The following is a 27,648-nucleotide window of genomic DNA, read 5'->3' on the forward strand; positions in this document are numbered from 1 at the left end:
TGTTATGGGCGTGTCGAGGGAAGTGAAATGCTTTCGGAAAACAGATCTCGCTACACGCTTACAAACTTTTGTTTGGGTTTGTAAACACTTAAAAAAATAACGCCCAGAGAAGTCAAATAGAACATGTATCAACTCCTATATTTGTAATAAGTCAATGAAATAACACTCTAAAGTCATAAATAACTTCTGTTGATTTAGCAAACAGTAAATATATATTTTTGAATATATACAGTATTTTCCTTTAAGTGAGTGCGATTCTAAGAAATGGCATCTCTGATAACATTTGCGTTTCTAAAAAGTCGATGAACTCCTTATTGTCCTTGGCCTTCGCGCAAAATAACAAAAATCTAAATAACTGCATACAACTTTGTCTTTGGCTTAAAAACCTCCAGGTCGTATTTTGATCTGAAGGAAAACAGCCGCTGACCAGAACTAAATAACTAAGCATGACCCGTTCACCTATTTTGCAACGCTTAAGCTCCCAGGAACTAAAGCGTAATTCTCTTTTCTTGCTGTTAAAAATTTTCCTCAAATAAAGTTAAGAGAATTTGGTGCTGCATCAAGAGAACTCCCTTAAGCTAATAAGTTACTCTATTTTTACAACCTGCTTGTTAGATAATGTACTGAAATTAGGAGATGAAAAGAGATTTTCATCATTTCTGATTACCCCCCTCAACACAAACGCCAAGAGCAGCAGGCCTAGTGATTTCTTTCTGTGTTCGGCACACACATCATCTCGTGATAACCTTATGTGCGTCACGTAGTACCCTCATGTCTCTCCAGCAATTCGTTATGTCTCTCACGTGATAACCTATGGGTGACCTATTTTTTGTTGTCTATAATCTGTATCTTCCCTGGATAGTTTTTCACTGAAAGAACTCTCCTTCTCCTCTGTAGGTAAATTAAATCTTTGTTACGTGGAGTGCCGATAGTAATTCAGAATTTCGTCGGTTTTGCATGCACATGCTCTGTGATTAGTTAGAGAACTTGCATGTTCCAACCGACTAGTCATATTTAAAACCACGACTTATCGCGTTTTTGACACTCACGCTTATCGACGCTTTAGGCAGTGTCGCTGGTTTTAACATAGGAATTTCCAGTACTGGCTCCTTGTCACACTTCCGTTTGTTGTTATAGTCCTGGTGTTGATTCTACGACACCCAATCGCAAAACGCACTGATGACCAGAGCAAGCTGTAAGTTACCTTTGTCATACTTAACACGAAAAGTGTTTCTTAGTCCACTTCTTTTTGTCAAACGCCACTCTGCGGTTTCAGATCAACTGTTCAGGTTTCCACAGCCTTCATCATCGTAGTGATGTTTCTACACTGTCTTTTTGGTTTAGTTAAGCGTCACTTCCTCGTGTTTTAAGCTTGTTCAGTATACGAACACAATGTTCAGATACTACACTATCATTAGTCCGCGCAGTACTGGGAACTGAAGAAACGCTGGATTGCTGACTGCAGGCTCCAGACATCCGGGATCTTTCCAGGAACCTGAGGAGCCGTTGTTGAATTCCAAGAGATACAAGGACCTGTGCGAAAAAGAAAGTGCAAAGAGATGGAAAAGACTTGTTTCTAAAAGTCCAGTGTATCTCTCCACGGTAACGATTCCCTAACATAAAAACCTCCCGTCTCTCAAGCTAAGGAGATCCAGCAAAGAGCTGGTCAAAAACAAAGATTTGGAGCACACGTCCATCATTAACAAACCTGTCTGCACCGAGGATTTCTGCAGAAAAGTCTCAGAGTCTTCAAAGCTGCATCCTGAGGCTCAGCGTGTCCGTCATTGCAGGCCATGTCGAGAACACTAAAACAGGATAAGTAAGAAGTCCTCGAACTAATCAGTATTGTTCAAGTAAATTTTAAAACACGAATTCAAATCCGAACTGCAAGGTAGAACTGCAGAAGATTCAAAAGTAACAATTTCCTTACCCATGTGGTGCTTGTGCCTTGATTAACTGCTGATAGAGCAACGGCGAATGTCTCACCAAATTACCTAAAGCGCCTGCGCGGAATAGAAACAAACTGCTCGGTGAGGGCATAATAAAAAACAATTCCCTAAGTTAGAATATATCACCATCAACAAGCAGTCTTCATGAAACAAAATCTTGGGGAGGAACGCAGAGTTCCGTTATCCCTTTCCTAACGACAACGAGAGCACCATCAAAGATGCATACCCTCTTTAGGAATGAAACTCAGCAAGTGGCCCAGCCGTCCACACAGTTCAATACCACACAATCCTTTGCAAAACCTTGTCATATGGCCTTGTCAGTCCAAGAAAAAAAAATGGTTGTGGTGCTAGACAAATGGCATACATGGAAAGAATGTAATTAAACTGATATTTCTTATCGAGACACGGCCGTTTAAGAGCGAGATACGAAGACAGGCAAACTTTACCAGTGAGCAGATTTCCCCTTACAAGTCTTGTAATATGCTTGCATATCAATTTATCAGTGACCAAGAAATTGGAACTGATTGCACTAATTTTTAAGAAGGATTTCATTTATTCTATAAGACTATTAAAGAGTTTTACAAGATTCTCACCTGCTGCATTAGCTCGTGTTCTCGCCACCGAGTCTGTTAGTGAGTCAACCAAAAGAGGTACAGCTGGTGTCAGAGCTTTGTACAGTGAGTCGCTATGATACGCTGCGTTTCCCAAAGCAAAAGTGGCGGCCTGAACAAAGATAACAAAACAAAGACGAGGAGTATAAAGGAGAAAGCAGTAATATTTTGAGTTGTTTTAGATTTGAAAAATCCAGGCTCAATTTTCCAAGATGCACTGGCCGTGATCAAGCTCCTGAGGCAGCATGATAGGTTCTAGAAAGGAACTGTTAAAACCAATAGTTTGATATGTAACCGAATAAATCGAGCAAGAACAATATTAGATTGACTGGGATTCGCGTTTATTACAAATGCTAACCACAAATTTACATCTGATAACACAAGTGTCCATTAATCCTTAAAGAGATCCAAAAGAAAAAAATTGAGGAATAACTACATTCACCTAAACTGAGCTGCAATACTGTAACATCCTTACACAAACGGCTCCAAGACAGACACCCGTTTGCGTGAACCCCGAGGGCGAGGATAATTCCTCAAAATTCTTGGTAGATGTGTGCCACCCAGTTCTCCAAACCCTGACCCAACACCTGTTTTCAGACCAGGCCTCTGAAATCTATACCTTCTTCGAGACAATACAGATCAAGAAAAGCAGTAACAAATCACCTTTCGAACATTGGTGTCATCACTCTTTAGACAGCTGATCAAAGTTGACAACAAATTCGTTCTGCAAGTAAAGAAAGCAATGTGTAATGATTCGGTAAAGAGGGCCGAAGTAATTTTCTAAATGGAAATTCAAAACGTTCCTCTTGTTTTTGATCATACAATGTCGTAAGGAATCCGGAATTGCTACGTTTTTCCTGCTCTGTCATTGGTCGTCTAAAATTGCTCCATTCTCTCGACCAATCAAATGCAAGTGAAACCAATCACGCCATCGCCATCCGCGTTTTCCCGCGGTTTAGGTCAACTTGTTTACGTCATTTACTTAAGCTGTCATTGGCTCCTCGTGATGTCAATCAGTAATATCATTGACGATGAGCCTCACACGATTTCATCGACCTTATTAGTTGTGCAACTTAATTGTAAATAACAACAAAGAGCAAAGGAAAGCTCTAATGATAATTACAAAAGAAGTCAGATCCCAAATTATCTTCTCCAGTTTGAGTCAATGATTCTTACCTTTGAAGAACAGGATAAAAAACGGCAGAGTGCTTCAGTATATTACCCAGCATGCCACAGGCGTTGGCACTGACAGCCGAACTCGTGTGTGTGAGCAGATTGTACAGGGGCTCGTATGATTCTGAAAGGGAGACTCAGCTTTATCTAAGCTTTCCAAAAAAAGAAAAATAGAAAAATTCATATAATTTCAATACCTCTGACATATTATACCTTACCTCGATCACCTTGCAAGACTCTTGTAACCATGGCAACATACTCGGAAGAACTTCGAGATACATGACTCAAAATCGTAATGACGTCATTCAAGAGAGTAACAGAGTTATCTGCTGACACCAGTGAAGTTAGGAAAGGTTCAGCCTAAAGTAAAATTAAAAGGTCATCCAATTAAAGTTGTTCATTAGGTCAGAAAGGGTGACTAAAAAAACATACGAGCGTAAAGTTTGTAGATGAAATATTTTTATGTGCGAGGGCCGGTTATTAAGACAGGGTTAAGCCGTTTTTGGAAAAACGACATGGAAATCATCCTTAATTTAACCAAACAATTTATAAAAATTGTAATATTTGTGAACAGCATCAGGTCAGAAAACAAGTCAGAAAAATATTCATTTCTTCAACAATCCGCTTAAATTAGAAAAATCTCGCTTCACTCTGATTACTTATTGAGCAGGATCATTGGTATTTTTCTCTTGGACAGCAGTAGTTCTAAGTTTACCTTTTGGTTTGTGATATCTCTTGCTAGTTGTGTTACAAAGATTTCATCACTAAAAACCAACCTAGCGATCAGTCCTGAAAATGCACACAGAATAATAATAATAATAATAATAATAATAATAATAATAATAATAATAATAATAATAAAAAGAATCAACAGGGATAAGCTGCGAACAAAGTCACTTTGTTTCTTGGGAGACTTCTGCTCTGTTAATATAAAGATGCAACGCACCAGACCTCAGATAAGTTGTCACGTTTTTCCCGTGACTAGTGAATAACAGTGAAGTATTAATCCTTTCGTTGCTTGTTGCGATTAACACGTCACTTTCCTTAAGTATCTTCATTTTCTCCGAAAAAAGGCAAGGTCAGATCTAAAGGGAGGGTCCAGGAGGTGTAAACCCCCCCTTTGCTCCTATCAGCCCTGTTGGGTTTTTCCCACTCCTTGTCTGACACCAAAATTCTTGTAACGACAAGATCGCATATCTTACTTACCGAGAGCAAGCTCCAAGTCTTCTACAGGCAAAAACTTTGATGAAAACTCCAGCAGGTTAGGAATAAGTCGGTGTTCGTACAAAGTACTTGTGTAAGAGAACACAGACAGAAAGTGTTTTAGTATAAAGCAAAAGATACCCCACATAAGACAAAACATGTTCACGGTGGCCGTGTTCACCTTTGTGTATCGTGAAGGAGATGTTCCTCGATGTCAACTGCAAACGGGAAGTAGAAAATCTTGATGATCTGCAAAGAATTTCATAGAATGGTCATGACTGAAGGAAATGCGTATAATAGCTTAGCTTTACAAAAGCGCGCGCTCTGATTAGATAATACACTCCATCCTTTTCTTTTACCCGTGGGTTGCATGCTGACATCAGTTTGTTTTACTTTTCTTTTTTCAACACGAAACGAAAGATGTTTGAAAGTCTCAATGTTCTAAAAGAAATGTTTAGTGTGCAGCAAGCAACCATCGAGTTATGGATGCACACGGGAGGTTTGCTAAGCACTCAAGAAGCTAGAGTCGCTCTCGGCTATCGTTTCGTGAGACTCTTAGCTACTTTCGTGCGTAGCAACTTCCCGCGTGCATCCATAACTCGATGGTTGCACGCTAAGCATTACTTAATTATGGAGCACATCTAATATCACATACAAGCGCTTAGACACTATGTTGAACTATTTAACTTTTTTCTTAGTAGTATATATCGTGCGTTTTTTTAGTAGTATATATCGTGCGGAACAGTTACGTGTGCTGACCACATTTACCAAGGACGTTTTATTTGTCTCAACAAATAAGGCCAAACTTTGAAGCTAATTGTGTTTGTTAATCCCACGGGGAGAAACGGTTCTTTAAAATCTCTGGTACAGGGATGCCCCGAGCCAAACCGTTACCCCTTTGCGTACGACTTAGGTCCAAATAGCCTTCCAATGGAAAATGATTTCCCCTATGATGTACCCGCAACAAAGCACCATACCCTTGTAGCGTCTTCTGACAAAAAGCGAGGAAAAAAGATGTATATTTCCCCTCTATTTTTCTTGAGCAGCCCTTCAAATCTATCATTCAACGCTTTCTTAGCACATCGATAACAGTTTTCCTTACTCCTTTCTATACCCCAACTCGCCAACTCCACTTCCCCCCCCCCCCCCTTCCCCTGGTCTAAAATCACTATTCTGAGAAAGATACTCCTTTGTTAAGGAACCCACGTACATTCAACTCTGGGAAGTGCTCTACCCCTAGGGGATTTTTTAGGTAAGACTTACCACAGACCTGGTCTTACTGGTTGGCAAAAAGTAACGATGACTATTACCATAGGTAAACTGTGGGTATAATCACTTCTATACCATGAGATCCAATTCGAGAAAAAAGATGTAAGATTTGTAACATGAGAAGAGAATTCACGCTCAGGATTGTAAAAAATTACCTTTCTCATAAAAGCTTGAAGGACATCTCCTTCATCTCCTTTCTTTTCATACGTAAAACTAGCTAAACTGGAAGATAAAAACAAGGTCGTTGCGTTGAAATTAAAACGCGATTATCATTTACTTAATCACACAGCGAGTGATCCTCAACTTGAAGGTTAAAGGTTCATGCAAAAAAAAGAAAATTAAAATTCTCTTCGTGGAGCTCTGGGGTGCAAGTGACCCCCTTACTTTTTCTCACCCACGTAGAGGCACTGAAGAGAAGACGATTTCCCTGACAATTCCCTAGAACTCATTTGTACTCCTGGGTGGAGAGAGGCATGGTGAGACTGAAGTGTTTTGCCCAAGAACACAACACATTGACCCGACTAGATATGGAACCCAGGACTCTCGACCCGGAGCCACCGAATGGTATTATGGTCAGAGAAGAGTAGGAATAGAGTATTCCCAGAAAAGGTTGAAACACTCACTGTTTAGATAGCTGCTCCACGAACGATGTTGTAAGCATTCTAATCAAACAAGAGACTGCATGTGTAGGAGGTTCAACAAACTTCAATATACTCTGCAACGGGACCTAAATAAAGAAAAAATAAATTCTACCTCAGTCTTGGCCAACTGAAACTTATTTCAACTCTAATTAACGTAGAAAACAAAACATTAAAAATAACGGAAAACGTCATCAAACTTCCTTGATACTCAGACTTACTTTGGTAAACAGGTCATGCGAAACACGTAAGAGATGTTCTAAGCCAATATGTGATATCACCCCCCACTGAACAACACCCACTCTGACGTCCACTTCTTCCATCACAGCCTCTAAATCCCTGAGAAAGAAATGAAAATTTAGCAATGAATCGCTTTTATCAACTTTCATGAGAACATCATACCTTAATAACTTTACTGCTCATTGACATAAATCATAACAAAATAAAAACGTAAATTTTCCATTTCTCCATTCTCCGGGGGATTTTGAATTTTTTTTAGCCCCCAATCCCCTCTGTTCTCCGCCCTAGCGGTAAAAAATGACTGATCCCTAGCCTCAAAACAAGAGGGGGGGGGGTTTGGGGGATTATGAATTTATGTGATCCCCCAACTCCCTCTGGCCCCCCCCCCAGGCGATAAATAGTGACTGATCTTTTACCTCAAAACTAGTACTTCTAGAGGGGTGAGGGTCGGGGAATTTTAAATTTTTGTGACCCCCCCCCAATTCCCTCTGCCCCTTTCTAAGGCGATAAATAATAACTTACCTCAAAACTAGTGCTTCCTCTGGTTCTGTATTCAGAGCAAGACCAACTGCACACCATACACTGTTCCAAAGACCGCTCTCAACAACTTGGTAATGCACCCTGGACCCACTATCCTGTACGTACAAAGTAATCGGTAAAATTTAACACCAGTAGCACCTCTTATTACTGTCTTGAATCGCTTAGAATTCTTGAAACTCAACCGAAAAAAGGATTGCCCTACTGGTTTGAGAATTTATTTTAACTTTCGTGTTTAAAATAAGGGAGAACACTGAATACGTCTCCAACAAAAGACATCGAACGTAGCCCAATGAACGCACTTCTTTAGAAGCGGGAAACGTGAGCAACCAAATCGTGATTGGTCCACCATCCGATTGATTGAGAAGGACCGAACAAACTTTTAACCACAGTCTTTTTCGTACTAAATGTTAACCGTTAAAGTTTTGATACAACATATAAGTACACACAGTTACCACTGAAAGAAGCGGTAAGAAAACATGGAGCAAACGTTTAAAAACCTGCATGAGGCAATATTCTAGCAACTCTGTAAAGCCATCCAGAAGGCCACCATTGACTCCAACAAGCATCTGTGGAATCTGAAAAAAAAAAAACCATTTGATTCAGTGAGACGTTTTGACTGACACTATGGGGCACTATGATACAGAGCCAATCAGAGAAGAGAATTATGTACCATGTGGTACAAATAAACCAATCACAAGTTCGTATTGCCATCCAAAATGGCGATTTGATGTAACGCAATCCCATTGTCACCCTAGTGTAAAGCTATCACATGCAAGGCTCACGTTTTCAGGCGTAAGGAGTCACACTGCCACACTAGCCATATGATTTCTCCGTTTTTACCGAGCGGTACATAGGTCTCTTCTCTGATTGGTTGTATACTGTAATACCCTCTAACACTACTACTGGCTCATTCCCCTTTTAGGAAAAGCGCAAGCAAGTTGAAACTCAGAGAAGTTAGCTAGGTTGCTAGAGGAGCTGTTGACCACTTACCGGTGGAATTCCTGTCAGAGCTGTAGCGATGGCGTCTAAAAGCTGTTCACTCTGATCAAACTGCAATTTGGGATCTGAACTGGTCAGTCTCGCAAGCAACATGGCTGACAGAACTTGGATTGTAAACACACTTGTCCCAGTGAAAATGGAGACAATGTGGTCTGCGCAATCGGAAATCCTGCGACAATAAACAAAGCAGATGCGTCTCTAAACCAATCACAAAGCGAAGTAAAGCAGTAAGACCAGATTACTTTTAACCAGCAAAAGAGTGCTTTTTGATTGAGTTTCGTAAAACCAAGACCAAACTAACGACAAAGGTCAGTCAGAGGAAGGAAACTACATTTGAGAGCCAATGAGAATTCCACGTAAAAACAACCAATTGCCTAAAGCGAGGGAAAACGCAAGCGACCAAGCCGCGATTTGTGATTGGTTGAGAAAGTGGCATCAGTTTTCTGAACCAATCACAGATTACTTTCGACGCTCACGTGAAAATTGCTCGGACTTTGAACCCGCAATTGCATTTACACTTACTCGGTAGGAATGTTCTCTGCATTCGTCACCATGCAACACAAAATTTGTAAAACAGAACAAGTCTCTTTGCAATTGGCATCCTTTCCATTGCAGCTTGTTAAACACTTTGTTAACGAAACTATCCATTTTGCTTGTCTCGTAAGATGCAGACTGAAGTCCCTGGACACCATGCAAAGTTCAGCAAGAAAGTTCAAGACTGACAAAGACGAGGCTTTGTGGTGTAGAAACTGGTGTAGAAAATCCACGCAGTTTTCATTAGATGGGTGAAGTAATTTCTTTGCTACAAAGCTGGCTAAGTTTCCTTTTGTGTTGGACTTGCTATTTGTAGTCTTTGAAGAGGTCACCAGAGCCAGTAACGTCGTTAAAGCAACAACTTGCGGGCGCATTATCGTCGCCCTCGCAGATGGAGAATCACTGATCGCACCTAATTCGAAAAAAATTCAAAGTCGTAAAAAGTACACAGTGAGAGTTATGTGTCTTGTGCAAGAACATAACACAACAAATCGACAAAGACAGAAAAAGACCCTCGATCCGCAGTCAAATAGAGCAAAGAGTATCGAAAGTGATCAGGATTTGTTTTGCTTTTGCTTTTGCTTTTGCTATGTGATTGGTCCACAAAAATTGCGCTATTCTCTCAACAATTCAGATTCAAAACTAAAACTTATCGCGAATTAGTCCCTCGCGTTTTCCCGCGCTGTCCTTTGCGTCCTTATTGGCTCCTTCTTATTGACTGGCCGTTGTGATTACTTCGGTTATGGTTTTATGGCACTAAATCGGAATCAGTTCTACACCAACCTTTAGTCCTATATATCTCTGAAACCTAGATAGGCACTTTTGAACTGAATAACATAGAACAAAAATAATTATCGTGATTTCAACAAGAAAAGAGAATATCACAAAAAGCCAATCAGAATTCAAAGTATAAACAAGCAAACTGCTCATAGCGGGAAAATGTAGGTGACCAATCTCTTTTGGTTTTAGTTTTGAAGCTGATTGGTTAAGAAAGTGGCGCGTGTTTTATGGACCAATCACATCCCGAGGTAAAGCAAACCCGAACCAATGCCAGATTACTTTCGATGCTCAATTGAAAATTTTTCGAATAGAGCTGAACCATAAATTGTACCTTTAACTCTTTGTATGGCACTTGGTTCCCCATGAAGCGCAGAAATGAGGCAATCCACGGTCTTTATATCACAGGTAATAAGATTGTCGTAGAACTCTTCAGCTACTGCATCATCGTGCTTGTCTATCATTTCACATAGATACTGAACGCACTGTTTGCACAAGAGAAGTCACGTCAAGCTTTTAATCAGATTGGTTGAAAACGTAGCACACGGGGGGGAAGTAAAGTAAAAACCAATGAAATTGCCGACTTCTTTCCTTACTCTTTGAAAAAGCTCCATGTCATCTACTCAGAAGATTATTTTATTTTATAACTAACCTTTGTCATCTCAGTCCTCTAATATCATGAAAAACCCTTACATTTGTCCTCACGTTTGATGGGCAAACGAAACTCAACTTTAAGACAGCTTGTTAACATAAAAATTTTTCATGCAAAATAGTGCCCAGTAATCACATCTAGTTTCTTTGTGAATTAACTAAATAAAAAAATCATGGTGATTCTTGAAAGTAAGGATAAAGGGCCAAGAATCTCCAAGATAAGTGAACTACCAGTAAGAATACGATAATTTGGAACACACCTCTAAGGCTGCCTGTCGTAAGGAGAGTTCTTTGTCCTGGCTATGCTGCATCAGTGTTGGTAAAACACCCGTAAGTTGCTTTCCATAGCTCAAAATAGCTGAACTAAAGGGAAAAAGGGTAGTCATATGCAGAATTACATTTCAAAGTAAGGAAACTATAAATGATATGGCATGAATATGAACCTACTGACACATATGATAGAGCAGCAACATAACGATAAGACGTGGAAATCTTTCAAAGTGTTAGCTACGCCTCTGATCGTTCTCGTGATTGACACAATGGACTCCCTCTAAGTGGGAATGATAATGATAATGATAACAGACCAAATAGGACTTCATCTCTGTGTATGATGTTATGAGCACACAAAGGGCAAAAATATAAAGTCAATGCGATCTAATTCACCTTTCTTTCATGAAGTCACTGCCTAAAGGAATGCAGCTCCTAAGGTAAACTGTCATCAAATTCAGCAAATCCACAATAACCTGGACTGCCCATGGCTGCTACATTGAGGAAAAACAGACGTTAATTTTAAATCACTAGATCAACGTGACAAGGTTACTTTAGGGTATTTTTAAGTGTATTTTCACATATATTTTTTTGGTTCTTCTTATTTTTCCACACAGGTACTTTAGATATTCCAATTGCATTCTTTTCGATACTTTCTTCTTTATAATCATAGTTCTTTTTTGTTAACCCTGTAGATATCGGTAGATGTATGTTCAACTGTCACTCCCTAGCCTTATTTAGTTTATAGATTTTGTTATATTTTCTTCCTTTCCCCTATAAATTGGCTACTTCCTGTTCAGTAAATCAGTTCATTTCAGTTGGTTCATCACACACAGTTTCAGTAGTCTTCTAAAGAATTATTCCAGCCATTTTAGCATGCACAGCTTACAATAACCTATGTCTTGCTTGTTCCCCTTTTTTTAAATTGTTTTCATTGTTTGTCTTGATTTAATAAACCTGTAAATCTTAATCTCAAATCTGTTGTTGAGCTAACCGTTTTGGCTGTCTTACAATATCTATCTATGAGCAATATCTATAGGTATAATTATAAAATATGTAATGTTTACCTGAGAAAGACCAGATTTTCTAAGCAACTGTACCAAGAGAGTGACACTGTCCTCAGGAATACCAAGTGAGCTTGAAAATTTGAACTTAACTTCTGGTGGGCTTAAATTTTTAATGTGAAATAGACAGCTGGTTAAATATTGTCAGTAGACTAAGAGATATTTAGAATTAAATAACAATGAAAATCTAATATGACATAGACTTAACCTCTTTTAGCAAATTAGCAAGCAGGAATAAGTATCTTGGTTTAAACTTAACCCTTTACTCCACGAGTCATTGACATAATTTCTCTAAATGGCAATAACCAGCAGACAACTGGTGAGAATCTTTACTTCACAAGTTATGGACAAAATTAAGTAGCCTCCTCAACAGCATTAACCAGCAAACAGCTGATGAGGATAGATGCACTTATCAACTTGAACAAGTAATCTCCATTAAACACAAAAGTCTCAAAAAATAATAAGCAACCTGCAATAAACTGCACAACAAATAGCACTGAGAGTTACAAATCAGACCAGGGAACTGAAAGGTTAATATCACTACAAAAAACAAAGGTACATGTAAGAGCTACTTACCAAGCAGTCATCAACAAACTTCTTAACACTCTCAAAATTTGTCGAAAACGAGATGCTCCCTCCAGCAGGCCATCTAAGACTTGTACTGCCACAGTCTCTAGTGAACTCTGCACTTTACTGATAAAAGCTGCATCAGTCATAAGTTTCTCTGGAATCCTATCATCCTCTTCACTGCTGTCTTTTTGAGAACTACTTGTCGCAATCTTGTCGGTCAGTTCCACAAGGTAGTCCCATTCTTCTTCACTATCAAGTTCCTCCTAATTAAAAATAATAAATATTCAACCCTTTGACCATTTGCACCCTAACATCAGTATGCATATTCTCCATACTGTTCTCTAGACATTTACTGAGGTGCAGACAAGGAGAATTTGTTTAAAAGTCAAGAGCCTCTTCAGTTGGTGATCATTTCCTTTATTCCCACAACATTACTGTTTGATTCAGGGGTAATATTGTAAGGAGAGATTAGATGTTAGTCACTATTTGGGATCAAAGGATTAAGTCCCAGGAGTGATTTATATAACCTCTCCTTGCAAAATCATCATCAATATTCAATCAGCCAGTGGATATGAAAACTTTAATTTTTGCTGTTCACCTGTCCTCCATGGCCAGTCTTGCTCTTTTCTTCTCTTCTCTTCACTGCCGCAGCTAAGACTTGTTCAATAACTGATACCTCTCTGTCATAGTCGTCACTGATTTCATGTCCTACTCTGTCAGTAGTAACAGGCCTGTCATCCAGCTTCACCTCCCAATCATCTACACATACATGTTAAACAATGTAAATTATCATCTTCCTCTTTCATTTTGTTGCAATTCACACCTTCTCTTTAGTAATTCTGCCATTCTGATCTATCATTACAAGTTTTTCCATGTCCCTTTTATGTTGCCGGGTGATCTTTGTTTCCAATTATGAAAAACTATACAAATTAACTGCTCATAGTCCAGATCAGTTTTTTTTTATCAATAGCATCACAAGGACAAAGTGAGTATGAAAATTATCAGCTGACAAAAAAAAATGACTCTAGGTTCTTACCATCAACAGCTTTTTCTTCCGTAGTTTTCACCTTCTCTTTGGCCTCTTTAGAACTTATCACTGGTTTTGTTTCTGTTTCCTTTACTAAAGGAGGCTTTTTCTTCTTTGGTATATTACTCTGTGCTTTCTTTTTTGATTCCTGTCTCCCTTTTTCTTTGTTTTCTTGTTTTGGATCATTTCCTTTCTGTTTATTTTGCTGTGTTCCTTCCTGCTGTTGCTGAAGCTTTCTTATCCATGATGGACGTACCTCCCCAGTACCAGCCTCTTTCTGCATTTTTGGTTATTGTAAAGAGAAAAAATTAATAATTTAAGTTCCACAGTCATGTAATCAAAACGCAATGAATTTCAACAACGTTAACACTTTATTTGAGAACTTGTTTTACTTTTGTCTCAAACGAATGACTCTTAACAGCCAAGTTTAGGTTCCAAAAGCAAGTTACAAACTGATCTAGTTTTGATGGCTTCAATTCAAGGTCCATGCATACAGTGTAAGCAAGGATCTGTGAGAAGATGAGGATAGAAACATGCTCGTTCAATCTCTGCTGCATTTCTGCCTGGTTGTGGAATTAGCACTCGTCATTTGGAAATCCCTGTTTAGTTGTAAGTTCATCTAATCATACAAGTTTAAGTAAAAAGATTTGAAAATGCAACTGTATAAACAAAGAAGCCTTGTCCCACAAACCTTTGTCTTGCTTTCCTGAGTTTTTCCTTTAGTCTTAGCAGTTTTATTGACATTGCTTGCTGAATTTCCAAATTTCTCAAACATCTCCGGAGTACTAAATCTTTCCAATTCAGCTTCTGATGGGAGACCAAAACAGGAGAATATTAATTCACAAAGTTAAAAAAAAAAAGGATTCAATGACAAGGAATTTTAACTCACTCATGTCTAAGGACACACCTGTCAATTTCAGGGCAGGAAACTTGGGCCATCTGAATGTATGGGATGGGAAAAAGTTGTCATTTGGACAAGGAAAATCATCAGCTTGTGATCCAGACAAGCAAAACAAACTGAAGGGACAAGTGACTTGAAAAGAAAGTTTCCTGACCTGAATCAGGAAATCATGACTTCACAAACTCCAATCATAAGATATGAAAACTGAGTGAAATAAGCTCATAAACCTTAAAAATAAATCAGTATTTTTACAGTCAACCACAGGTTTTGTGTGATGTTGCAGTGTAACGATCACATCTGTTAATCTGGAAAATACTATTTATGACAAATAATGTTACAAAACTGACTGAAATTGGCTTATACACTCTAAGACAACACTGCACAATGTTATAGCTGTGGTAACCAGGTGACTAAAACCTTGGCACAGTTATTCTCTGTTATTGTAAACACTCTCTTGAAAATCAAACCCAGTTTGAAAACATTGTGACAAAAGCTAAGTACAGGTGTAAATTCAATAAACAGTATGACCTTAACTGACCATTTATTCCATCTGCTACAAATGGATGTCTGAGTAAATAAGGCCATGAAAGCCTTTTTTTGGGTTCTTTAGTGAGAAGGCCTTGGAGAAAACTCTGAAAAAACATTTAAAAATTGTGATATGTTTTTGTTTGTTTTGGTTGAGGAGGATTAAGTACATGTGAGAGTAAAGTGTTTTTCTCTGAACACCAAGTGTGTTGTTATGACAAATATATTTGATGGTTGTTATTTGAATTGTACTTGAAATCACAGGAATTGTTAATAAAGCTCATGACTGGACAAAAGTCTTTTTCTTTTGGAATTTAAACGATTGTTTTTTGCTCAAATTTACATGTCAGTTTGATATATTATTCTATGTGAGTAACCAATTTGAGAAAAGCACGGAATAAAGTTTCTGAGTGGTACAGTACCATGAAAATACCTTGATCTAGTTATGTGTTGAAGTCCAGCACTTTAAGTCATTGGCTGATATATTTCACATAATTATCTCATGACAGAGTAATTTTACCAACCTGAAAATCAGGGCTCATATTCTCTGGCCATTTGACAGTGTCCTGATCAAGGTTCAAACATTTAATTATTAGGTGTCTCTAAAAATACCGATAGAATTTGAATCCAGAAGAAAATTATGCAAAAACCATTACTACCAACACATTGATACATACCCGGCAGATAAGGTTCACAAGCTGAAATATACTGTTGGTATAAAACGGTGGCGTTCCAACAAACAGTTCATATAAAATACACCCAACTGACCTAAAAAATATGGATAAGAGTAAAAGTTATTCAAAAATGATTTTCAAAAACAAATACTGGTATTTCAGAATACATAAAGAATCTGACACACATTAAATCTAATAAACAACTAATAAAAATGTATATTTAATAGTAGCACACAATTAGTACCATCCTTTAACAGAATTGTGTAACCTTCATTTTATGTACAGAGCTAAATTTTCTGGCATGAACTATACATGACTAGAGATGTTACAAATTTCCAAACCAGAGATTAAAGTTCTACCTCTCACTGCCTTGTAGTTATTATAAATAATTATGATAATGAAAATTATGACAACTACAGGGTTAATGATATTGAAAATTTCAATAGTAATGATAATGACAATGATAATGGCAATGATGGCAATGACCATGGCAAAGATGATGACCATGACCATGACGATGATGATGACAATGACAATGACGACATCAGTGTTGACAATAATGAAAAGGATAATGATTATGAAAATCTACAAAAAGTAAAAATCAAATTCAACTAAAGAAAATAATTAAAGCACAAAAGAGAAATCACTCACAGTGAGACATAAATACAATGTACAATTTGAGATACAAACCAGAGGTCAGAGTTGTGATCATAAGGTTTCTCTTGAACCAGTTCAGGAGACATGTATAATGGAGTTCCCTACAAGAAGAAAGAGAACAATCAGTGGTGACCAGGTAAATATTAGGCGGGTTTGATTGTGTGTCTGTTGAATATGGCCAAATTCTTTTCTAGCTTTGTTTTATTACCTTCTTTTTTTCCTTTATTTTTTAATGTACTAAGAAGTGCGGATAACACAAGCAATTGACACAACTCATCCTTTCAATTTCACTACACAATCTGCATTACAATTGTGAACAAAAATGTTCCGACATCTGCCTTAATATTTCCCTTTCCTCCTTCTAGTCAATATTGTTTCTAGTTCTTTCTAACCAAATAAACACAATTTACAGAACAAATAGCAACATTGACTGAAGGGGATGGAATAAAGACATTTATAAAGTTAATGTATACCAAGCACATCGCGCATAAGAGAGAAAAACAGATTTTCAAAGTCTCAACAGGTTTTGCCCATGAATGTGGCAACCAGGTGGCAAGAATAAACAGATTCATCAACTGAAGGGTGTTGACTTTGTAGTGACAGTGTGACAATTTAATCTTTAATTACTAGGCTTCCTATGTAGTTTAAGTGCCCATGCACATATCAGCGGAGTTGTTAATCTGTACATGTCCACTGACTTTTTTTTGTTCGGCCAGCATGTTCAGTATATAAGCACAAGGTCTTGTTGAATAAAGCTTCAATTGTGCAAGGATTGAACTTCTCTTTCATTACAGACTTGATGCAATGTCAAATTCTCTCATCTTATATACCAGGAAATGTATGATGTTGTAAGGGAGAATGATGCATCCAATCTTGCTAGTTGTGGGAGTTTTTAAACTTGCCTTGATTGATGTCAGCACAAGGGTGTTGATACTCATTGCTCTTGCAAATCTGGACATGGTTGAAATAGTAGCCATTTAATACCTACGCTTGTAACAAATTACAACTAAAACTCAGCTTGACAACCTAATAATATTTTTATGTTCAAAAGGATACTTCCCAAATGTTGCTTACAATTTTTATCGAGTTGCAAAAATGGGGTGATAAGTTATTGAAACAGTTATTGTTTCGATATTGAAAAAAGTCAAATATGATTTTCATTACTAATGTATAAACTTTATCCTGCCAAAATTGATCAATCAGAAGAATCAAAATTTGGGTCAAGGGAGTTTAAAGATAGAAGCAGATACAGAGACAGTGAATGTCCAATGATGGTATGAATATCCATAGAACAAGACTTCTTGCCTACATACCCAAAATCACACAGTTTCACCACACCACCTTTTCCAAGAAGAATATTTTGAGGTTTCATATCTCTGTGAAGAATCCTATGAGAGTGTAGATAGTACAAGGCCTTCACAAGCTGACATGCGATCTTTCTCACCTGAAAAAATTTCAAAGATTGTGAAACAAGTTTTTTTCATGGAACAGTATGAAGTCTCAATTCAAACTACTGGTATTCAGTTTTTAAAGAGCATCAAATCTAAGAGAACATGTTTATTGAGTGGTTTTTGAAAAAGCAATTCAACATTAAATCTCTTCAGAATGAAATTAATATAACTTGGGTGTCAAACGAAATCTTTCATTGAGTGCTGAATCTGTCAGGCTGGCCTTGGATGGGTCAACCCTTTAACCCCTGAAAGTGACTAGCATCTAATTTCTCCCAACAGTAGAAGCCCTGTATCACATAGTAAGGTCATGAGAATAAAGGAAATGATCACCAACTGAATAATTGTATAGAAAACAGTATGGAGAATATGCATACTGATGTTAGGGTGTAAAGGGTTAATGTACCCCTTCAGTCTGTGTTTGGAATGCGCTATGCATTATGACTCACCCCTTTATTATCAAAGTTCTCTTTATCAGATGTGGCACACACCTCTTACTTAGGGTTTTCCATCACTTAGTTAATTCCACCCCTCACCATTAATTAATATAAACTATTATTTGGAAAGATGTTTTGCTGCCACCTTCAGGGTTGTTTTGGTTTTCGGACAATTTATTTGTGTTTGATATTGCAAATTACTACAGCTTGATATGTCATCATTTAAATAAATATTATGCGTTCCTCAAGTGTTATGTGCATACAAACAAATCATGACGTGTGATGGGAAATAAAACTGTTTATACTCTGATACATAAACACTGAAGCTAGCCAGGTCAGTAATGGTGGAGCCAATATGAATCATCCCAAGTCCTGGCAGTGTAAAAAAAAAAAATTTCCACAACTTTCAATAGAGACAACCAATGGAAAAAACACTCATCACAAACCTGTTCCTCTGGAAGAGAACCATCATCTTCCAATACTTGGAATAATTCTCCCTCAGCATACTCTGTTACAACACATACCTTGATGATTCAATAAACATATTAAACATTTGTAATAGCATCAACTGCTTAAGTCTAAGTGATAACAAAAGCTCTAGTATAGACAAAGTTAAGGAAGAAGTATAGTCAAGTGAAAAAACACTTTTATTACTGTCATTAAAAAGTATATAATGAAACTGTTTCACTGCCAGTGTTTTAAGATTCCAAAGAGTACCCAATTCAATTAAGATGCCAACATTTTCAAAATTGCTTATTAGCCACTTACCTGTGACATTACAGACTTCAGTTCCCAATAAGACTACACTCAAATATTTGGACCACATCAATTCAAACCAGAGCAAGAGATAAATGAAAATAAAGAGCCAGACAACCACAACTACAGCCATCTAAAATGTGTAATTTTCTTCCAAACATACCAGTTCAATTATAGAACATTGTGCAGGTTATGTTCTGGTCACCTAACTATGAAAGTATTCCAAATTAAAATCTAAGGACAGCTTTTGAAAGGTTAGTTTTCTCTCTGGAATCTCAAAATGTGGCAAAAAGTAAATTTTTGTAATTTAAGAAGCTGAATTCCTACATGCATTTTGATTGGTTCTTACTTATGATCTATTGGAGGACAGATGCATATATGTTGTCACCATCCACAGCATTGTAGTTTTTTTATCATTAAATTTTATCTTTTTTATCTTAAATTGATCTCACATCACCATGGGTCTGTACAGTGAAAGATTACTGATACAATACTGAACAGATGCATATCAACATGGAATTTATTTGTTAAATAGACAATTTTTAATGGTGGAAATAAAAACTATTCAGTTTCTGGAGACTTCTTCTGTACTGTACCTCCTTGGGTGTTTCAAAGGAGTCCAGTAACTTAATGATATTTTCATGTTCCAAGTTCCTCATAATGTCAATTTCTCTCTGTAAATTTTTCAGCTCTTTTTCTGACCTGCCAACTTTAGGAATGAATTTCAATGCAACAACCTGAAAGTTAAATTCATAGAGCGTATTATAAATAACTGAATGTCATGTACAAAGTTTCTATATTGAAGATTTATGAGAGGCAGTGGATTCCAACTCTTAACCCCTTCACCCCGATCAACAGCTCAATGCAAAATACAACTCCAGCAAAATGTTTGTGTTGCATCGTATTCCCGCTGCACCCTATACTTCCAAGTATGTTCTGTTGAAAGAGCACTACATACAGGTACTAACACTCTCCATATGTAAACAGTGATTAAGCTGTCATATTCCTCAGTTTACTGTGCCATACATTTTCAGCTGAACATGAATTTAGTTTTTAACAACTGTTTTTAGTGATGCAACATATCAGATTAGAAGAACTCCACGAAGAAAATCTAATTCCTGTGCAAAATGTAAGAATTTTGACAGTTTTCCCGCCGTCAATTCAAAACATAGAGCTCTTATTTCACAACCCTTACCTGACCCTTGTATTTCTTGCGCCCTTTGTAGACTTTTCCAAAAGAGCCCTCTCCAATAAGCTCTAACACGTGGTAATTCTCCATTTTATGAGACTAAACACAACCCTCATTTACTCTCAAGCAATTTGTGTATTTCATGAATCCAATACTCCGCCATTTTGGTCATTATAAATCCCGGGCAAACTGGGAACGAGCTTTTCAGAGGTTAGGGAGGGGGTAGAGGTGGGGAGGATTCCCCCAAGATACTGAAGAAAAATAATTAACATGGACATTTTAAAAACGATCGGTTGATTCTCTCAAATTGAACTTTCTTCACAAGATCTATGGGGATACAACGAGTCTACAATCAATCAACTTTCTGCTTGATACTAACGAATTGGTAGCTATTGTTTATTTGAACAACTTTCCATTAATTTAAATCTTTGCGCAAGTTCAGATCTGCTAGAATTGAACATCGGTTCACAGTGGCTCTGACCCCATGACCTTCCACATTAAAGATAAAGGCTTTAGATCCAAATTGTATCATTTTTTGAAAATGTTATGGCAAGTGTTACCTCTATTTTAACACAACAAAGCAACACATCTCTAGAGCAGCCAATACAAGGACAAAGGAAAGAAAGAGGCAAAGTTTTCCAAAATTATAACAAGTTTTAATAGCTGTTCATTTTAGTAACAATTTCAATGAATTATAATAGAAATTAAGACACGCCAAATGTAGTTTCCCTTTCCCTTTTCTACACATCAATATCTGAAATCCAAAAGAATTACAAGCACTCAGTGGAAAAAAGTGAACAATCTGGTGAAAAAGACTGAAAAAATTGGCTTAATAGTCATCCAGTGTTTTGAAAAGGAGAACAAAGACCAGACAAAAAAGAGAGGTCGACTTCAAGCCAAGGGGAAAAAAGGTGGTGGAAAGGAAGGATTGCACAGACCAGACCTGCCTCTGACTGATATTCACTCATCTGTTCTTTCCCTTATGTACCTAAACCAAAACCCTGGCACAGGCCAGTGGAATCCCTCCCCTTTCAAACCTCTACCCTGAAAAGCATATCCTAGGATGAAGAGCACACCACCCCAGTGAAACTCATTGTAGAACTGGTAATGTTTTCTTGAGAACCTTAGGTGACAAGATCATTTCTTGCTTGAATTTAATTCACGTCTTTAATAGAGTAATAGGGTACAAATAAATATGAATACAAAACAAAAGGTTTAAAATGCAACATCTTAAAAGTTTCACAGGTATAGTAATTTTGATACAGTCAGTTTCCTTCATGAACATGTGAATACGAAAAAAAGTATAATTCAAGATGATGAGACCCAATGGCTTCCTAGGGAATGTGGGCACAGATAAATACTCAGTGATTCACTTCTCTCGTTACTCATGTAAAATCCTTTCTTTATGATAATCCCTTTCTTTCAGGAAAGCTTGGATAGCTTCCATCATTCACCACATGCACCCAATGGTGGTTATCATGTACATCTGACCATAAAAGCTGTGAGGTCTCATTGTCCATTGTTAATGCTTTTTTTGGTGTCAACATTTTCACAATTGAGTGTATACAGTTTCAGTAAACTGAGTCATTTAAACAAAATATGATTGGTGCTAAAATAAGAAAAAATTAAAAAGATCAGTTTTTTTTGTACCACATAAAATCAGCCATTTACAGCAAACTAAGTGAAAAAGAATCTTTAAGTTATAGTCGTAGATGTTAAAAAAAACATTTTCCATGGTGTTGAGGTGGCTGATTTGTACAAGTTGTCCACCAATCAATTAGTACAAAGGTTCCTGTACAAACACAATTCAAATGATTTGAATGAGTACCAGCATGAGACAACCACAAAGATAAATTAACATATGGATTAAAAAAAACAACAACAACAGTAATAAGTAGATAAATGTGAAGCATTCATGCTATGTTTTGTGCAAGTAAGCTGCAGGAGGTCATTGGCTAGACTCCCATACTAGTCTTGTAACTAGCTAATGAAGTACTATCTCTACAGTTTTTTAGATCTTTATTTTAACCCTTCAACTCCCAAGATCTGATTGCTAATTCTCCCCTCTAGCTGCTATATATTTTCCTTGCAAATCAGTTATGAGAATTTGGTGTTAGATCAACTTCCACCTCATATCTCAGTATTCACATTACCTGTTTGGTGGATAATGTATGGATATCATTGGGAGAAGTTACATGATAATCACTTCTGGCAGTTCAAGGGTTAATTTCACATTGCAGCAATCTCATTGGTCCAGTTAAAATTTAAATGTTATGCATTGCTCTCTGATTGGATATCATTTGGTAATGCCAGGTTTGACGCTATGTTTACCTTACCATGGTTGAGTTGACTAGTAACGTCGAGGACTACGAGACCTGCTCCTTCCCCTTCCTCCCCACCTGTTGACAAAAAAAAAAAAAGAGTATAAACTTGAGGATAAAATTGCAGAAGAAGTAAAAACTTCACAAAATTGCATTTCCAAAGGCTACATTTATATCAAAGGAAGTACTCAAATCTGCCTTTATGCAAAATAACCATTTGCAAAATTCACTGTATTTCAAAGCTATTTTCTAGCCTTCCCTGGAAACCCAGATAAACTACCACTTCTAAACGAAAAAGTGCAAAAAGTGCCTGGGCTGTGTATTTTAACTCTTTAACTAGGATTCAGTCCTAACAGTCCAATGGGTCATGTCTGCCAGAGCTAATTCCTGGTTTCTGTAGCATGAACCTACAAGATTCTACCTTAAATATAAATGATACAAAATATTGTGCTTGCCTGTCTCCTTCAGGAGACCTTCCTCCTCTCACTCGCCGTGGTGGTGACCTGTCATACAAAATAAAAACAAAAGAACTTCAATAAAGGGTGCTGTAGTTATTATCCAGGGTTGTGACTTGCATCAAGTCTGACTGATTTTTTTGAACAACAGAGCCCTTTGCCTAGTGTGGTTAAAACATTCTACAAGTGTTAATTCAAAGTGGGGGTTTTCCAAAACCACATGGTACATGGAATTTCAACCCCAATCAATCTCCATGGCAGAGACATAAAATTTTTCTGAAACAATTGCAATAAATGTGTTCCTAATACAAGCACAGATGTTTCAAAATTATTTCAACCAATAAAATGTTTGCAATACCATTTACCCTTAGCAAATCAATATAGCAAAACTAAAGCTAAATTATTTTATCAATGACTGGTGCACAGTTAACGAGACCATTTACAGATGAGACAATGTTTCTAAATTTGGATGACATAATCACAACTATAACTCTAAAACGAGATGCACAAAGACATGAAAGTACCCATCTTCAACAGAGCACCCTAATAACTGACAGTTACATGTATATCAAACTTTCCTCTTTAATAACAATACATGTCTTTGTTGGTTCTGATGGGGAATTTTGTTCTTCTATTCAAATAATATCTCTTAGTGAATAATTTTCCTACTTCTCATTTCCTTTCTGTTTAACAATGTATTGAAATATCAAGGAGAATTTAGGTTCTTATCCTACTGGAAATGAACAGGTTGACATATTTATCTACACAAGGACTAATACATTCTATACCCTTACGGCACAATTCCCTTGTCTTCATTACAAGTTATAACTTCCTTTGATCCCACATAATTATTAACAAAACCCTTTTTAATCCAAAGTGTACACAAGCTACAACAATGACACTACCTATGGCTTCAAGATGAAGTCTGAAATGGTAATTTCACAAAGCTGTATAAGGGAGAAATTGGCTGGCATGATTAAAAGGGTTTGAGTCACGTTCTTCCTTCTAGAGTCTTCAGGTGTGGTCACTGACAGCTTATAGTTGCCACCGATGATCGTGAGTGAGTGACACAACACAGCAAATTTTCTGACATTAGGAAGACTTAGCAACAGTTGCTTCTCCGATGTGATGACTCTCGTTTTAGCCAGTTGACTCACTTAGTCCCCTACTGAAGGCTGCAGTTGGTAGTGCAGTAAATGTAAAGTTCAGAGGCATACCAAAGATAGCAAACACTTCATCTTACTCACTCTAGATGACTACACCCTCAAGCAAGTGTGGTATTGTTACAGCTCTGTTGTTTACCACTCCATGGCCAATTTTCAAGACACTGAAGAATTTTCCCTTTAGTATCATATGGAATTCCATAACCAGAAAATAATGAATGCGTCGCTATAGCATGCCCCAGGAGACCAGTAGTTTTCCGAAGTTACACCTATATATGTCAGCTCGGGTACTCCTTGAGTCTTGAAATGCAGCGATGACCAAATTAGTGTGCGAGAATTTAAAAAAAGGGTAGAGGAACACTTTTCAAGGTCTATGCCAGGAGTTGGAAGGATGCATGAAGGGATTACAATGACCATTAACTGATGGAAAACTGAGGGAGGTTGAAGTGAAAAGGAGGTGGGTGAAAAGTTGAAGAAAGGTTGTTGGTCCATGGCTTGGGAGAAGGGGCTGCTGGGGAGAATCCTTTTCGAAGGAAGCTGGGCTCAGAACCATATGAAAGTGGTCAAGTTGGGCGAGGTTATCATTGGGAGTGTAGCTAAGTAGTCCCTAAAGAATAACCCAGACATGACATGAACATCAGCAATAGAGTATTACCACATTGATCAAAATAAATTTTCAACTGAGTGTCAAATGTCACATGATTGTTTAAAACAAGTTTGCTTGCTATACAATTGGTGAACAAAGCCTGTACCATAATAGCCAATTAGATGCAAAATTAAATTTAATCACAATCGGTCACATGTTTTCCCTGCATCTGGCAGTTTCCGGCTGTTTTTACCCAGAGCTCCTTTCAGCTTGACTTGTTATTTTCCAAATTTATGACTGGATGTGCTTATTACTTTGGTCTTGTTTCTGAGACACTCAATTGAAATGCCCTCTTGACATAACTACAAAAACACTTTTGAAATGTGACTGCCCATAACTGCATTGCTTCAAATTTTAAATTGCCATATATCACAGTCCCAGCAACACTGTCACATTTCATATGTGTTATCACATACATTAAGCCAACAGCTCATTAAACCAGCCCTTAAGCTAGCATGAAAGAAAACAACTAGGAATGATAACAAACATTGCATGGCAAATATAAAGGCAAAGGTAATTTATGCTTGATAATTTACCGATTATTTCTTATTTTATCTTCAAAAGAAGAGTACTTTGAACACTTTTTCCATATCAGTCATCCACTGATCCCATGACTAATAGGATTTCAAAATTAACAGTTTCACTTTGAAGATCTCACTAGTAACTCTCCTTATTGTTTGCCATACAATTGAAAGGCTCAGAGCAAGAACGATCCCTTGATTTTTCTGCCATTTTTGAAAGTGTTCAGAAGTATTTGCTCATTAATTGTCTTCTTGATATTGCCATGATATTGTAAGGAAAACCATCTTGGTCATTCACAGGCAAACTCAGATCATTACCTTTGAGAATTTCAGAGAAGCTCCCAGTAAGGGAAAAATAACCTTCACAAACTTAATTAAGAATTTTAGATTAAGTCTAATTCTTACATTAACTACAAACTTGTAAACAAATGCAATCCTGTCAGGGGAATACTTTCAAAAGCAGATCGTAATACAACAGAACATACCTATATGGTGACCTTGACCTGTCATCAAAACGGTCAGCTCTGTCATCAAAACGGCGACCCCCACTACGGTCATCACGGTAATCTGAGCGAACCGATCGACCCCCTCCCCCTCCCCCACCACCTCTGCCACGGTTGCGAGCCATTTCTACACGTACTCTTTCTCCACAAATGCGAGAACCATTAAGTGACTTCACAGCATCTTCAGCATCACGCTGATCATCAAATTCTACAAAGGCAAATCCAGGTGGATTGCGAGCAACCCACACATCATGGAGTCTTCCAAATCTCTCGAACTCTCTTTCTAGCTCTGCTTTGGAACCATTAGACCCAAGGTTACCAACATAAACTTTGTATGTATGTGGACCACCTCTGCCAGACATCTGAAACAACAACATAACTGCCACAGTTTAACAAGCAAATCAAGTCAAAATGATTCTTAACTGCAACTCTATTAACACTTTAACTCCCAAGATCTCATTTATAACTCTCCTTACTGTCTCCTATACAACTCTCATAACATTAATTTGGAGAATCTGGTATTGGATCAACTATTAATTCCTTATTTTTATTTACTCCCAATACTTGTCTACTTGATTTTCTATCGATAATGTAAGAAGAAAATCTGTCTTGGTCACTGATGGGAGTTGAAGGGTTAATAAGCTCTCTCGTTTACAGCTCCAAGCTCAACCCTTTCAAAGTCAAATGAATAAAGAGGGTAAGTTTTTAAAGAAACTGTGGTGCTGCATTAGTGGGAGTGTAACAGGGTAATTTACTATTATCAACTGAGTTGATAAGGTAAATTGGCCAACATAAAGAATTTGAAATCTGACATTTTGAACTTTAGCCCTTTGTCAGAGCAAATGATTCACTCAGATAAAGGTATTACACTCAAAATGTCAGCTTTGAAGGTTGGCCAATTTGCATTATCAACTCAGTTGATAATACTAAATTACCCTTTTCAAATTCAACATTTGGCAACCGACAAAAAGAGTAACAAGAATTTTTTTCTTTCTCACACAAAAAAATTATGACTCCTGAAAACCCATGTATAAGCCAAACCTGTCACTATTTTTCCTTTCTAAAAAAAAAACTGTACATCTAGCTGGAGATGAGTTGCAAACTCAATTCAATTTTTCCCTGATTGCCATTGTCAAGTCCTTTAAAAGACTTGAACCATGAATATAAGCCGAAAAAAAGAAAAAAAAACTTATGGATGCAGACATAAGTAAGCGAAGAAAAGTTTTAGCCAGAAATACGAACAAATGGTGAACTGAACATATTTTTAAGTTCAGTTGATTCTTCATGTTGTAAGTCCGTGTTCAAAGTACTTTAACAAGGTAGGAAAAATGTCGAAGTAGATATACATAGGAAAATCTGTCGAATATTAACTACAAATAGAGCTGTTGATTACACCTGACATTGTTAGTTATTTGCGTCCAAGTGCAGTCATCTAATTTAAATATTCAGGAATCAGCTCAACGCTGAAACTCCTTTAGGCTACCACTGACTGGAAGACTAATAGTTCTTTCCTAAATTAAAAGCTTACAAGCTTTCCGAGATCAATATTTAAATCTGAGAATACTCCTACTTAGAAGAGACGGATCAATAATCAAAGAATCAAGCGTGCCACTTGGTAGCCAGCGTAGAATGTGTGAATTTAAAACGGAACGCACGAACTTCGTTTCGTTTACCAAGTTGTCGTGTTTTGATCTTACCTTGGGCAAAAATAAATGCTCCAAAATCTGACTCAAAACAGGCTTTCCTTAAAAAAAAAGTATTTAACAATACAGCACGTTCGAGAGTGTGACAGCTGCGAAGAAAGAGCTGAAGCCGCGTGATGCGCTTGTGGGCTTATGGGAATGTGTGTTTCCCAGAAGTACTTGCAAGAAACTAATTATTATTGAGGGTTCTACCATAAATTAATTTCCGGGATACTAGTTAATCCACTGATCTAAGTA

The 27,648-nt window shown here is 37.4% G+C and overlaps 2 protein-coding genes across 6 annotated transcripts; both read right to left on the reverse strand.

The window, feature by feature from the left end:
• Nucleotides 1-20,261, reverse strand: LOC131792733 (serine/threonine-protein kinase 36-like). 2 transcript variants are annotated; one of them, XM_059110145.2, is made up of 34 exons: nucleotides 20,106-20,261; nucleotides 19,507-19,647; nucleotides 18,601-18,678; nucleotides 17,583-17,713; nucleotides 17,172-17,220; nucleotides 16,303-16,370; nucleotides 15,616-15,706; nucleotides 15,463-15,504; nucleotides 14,952-15,045; nucleotides 14,204-14,319; nucleotides 13,522-13,789; nucleotides 13,084-13,244; nucleotides 12,492-12,748; nucleotides 11,919-12,018; nucleotides 11,248-11,342; nucleotides 10,845-10,947; nucleotides 10,268-10,418; nucleotides 9,145-9,568; nucleotides 8,614-8,791; nucleotides 8,121-8,198; nucleotides 7,606-7,718; nucleotides 7,065-7,182; nucleotides 6,829-6,932; nucleotides 6,361-6,427; nucleotides 5,118-5,185; nucleotides 4,940-5,025; nucleotides 4,449-4,522; nucleotides 3,952-4,093; nucleotides 3,737-3,857; nucleotides 3,224-3,284; nucleotides 2,543-2,672; nucleotides 1,931-2,003; nucleotides 1,709-1,805; nucleotides 1-1,533 (listed from the first exon to the last, which is right to left on the reverse strand). In XM_059110145.2, exons 1-34 carry the CDS (start codon nucleotides 20,187-20,189, stop codon nucleotides 1,345-1,347), a joined length of 4,152 nt encoding a protein of 1,383 aa, XP_058966128.2. In that variant the 5' UTR covers nucleotides 20,190-20,261; the 3' UTR covers nucleotides 1-1,344. The 2 variants fall into 2 exon arrangements, with proteins under 2 accessions (XP_058966128.2, XP_066018652.1); XM_066162555.1 differs by having other exon boundaries at nucleotides 11,248-11,345.
• Nucleotides 20,262-21,239: 978 nt separating this feature from the next.
• Nucleotides 21,240-27,530, reverse strand: LOC131792693 (probable splicing factor, arginine/serine-rich 6). Of its 4 annotated transcripts, none has more exons than XR_010716648.1 (6): nucleotides 27,406-27,530; nucleotides 25,691-26,070; nucleotides 24,123-24,645; nucleotides 22,876-22,923; nucleotides 22,436-22,498; nucleotides 21,240-21,891 (listed from the first exon to the last, which is right to left on the reverse strand). XR_010716648.1 is itself a non-coding variant. In XM_059110106.2 (5 exons), the coding sequence occupies exons 2-4, from the start codon at nucleotides 26,068-26,070 to the stop codon at nucleotides 22,450-22,452; spliced, it is 477 nt and encodes a 158-aa protein (XP_058966089.1). In that variant the 5' UTR covers nucleotides 27,406-27,530; the 3' UTR covers nucleotides 21,240-21,891; nucleotides 22,436-22,449. The 4 variants fall into 4 exon arrangements, 1 of the variants encoding a protein (XP_058966089.1); XR_010716647.1 differs by having other exon boundaries at nucleotides 23,781-24,645; XR_010716646.1 differs by having other exon boundaries at nucleotides 22,876-24,645.
• Between the last annotated feature and the right edge of the window lie 118 nt (nucleotides 27,531-27,648).

This window comes from Pocillopora verrucosa, chromosome 2 (genome assembly GCF_036669915.1).
Source record: "Pocillopora verrucosa isolate sample1 chromosome 2, ASM3666991v2, whole genome shotgun sequence".
Lineage (NCBI taxonomy): Eukaryota > Metazoa > Cnidaria > Anthozoa > Scleractinia > Pocilloporidae > Pocillopora > Pocillopora verrucosa.

Excerpts from the sequence above, each read along its gene's own strand:
- LOC131792733 (XM_066162555.1), bottom strand. The coding sequence starts at position 20,189 with ATGGAGAATTACCACGTGTTAGAGCTTATTGGAGAGGGCTCTTTTGGA. Across the intron at positions 13,790-14,203 it reads CTCAGGAAAGCAAGACAAAG|AAAGAGGCTGGTACTGGGGA; the intron begins GTTTGTGGGACA and ends CCAAAAATGCAG. Across the intron at positions 1,534-1,708 it reads GAAATCCTCGGTGCAGACAG|GTCCTTGTATCTCTTGGAAT; the intron begins GTTTGTTAATGA and ends TTTTTCGCACAG.
- LOC131792693 (XM_059110106.2), bottom strand. The coding sequence starts at position 26,070 with ATGTCTGGCAGAGGTGGTCCACATACATACAAAGTTTATGTTGGTAAC. Across the intron at positions 22,924-25,690 it reads AGGTCAAGGTCACCATATAG|GTCACCACCACGGCGAGTGA; the intron begins GTATGTTCTGTT and ends TTTGTATGACAG. Across the intron at positions 22,499-22,875 it reads AGGTCTCCTGAAGGAGACAG|GTGGGGAGGAAGGGGAAGGA; the intron begins GCAAGCACAATA and ends TTTTGTCAACAG.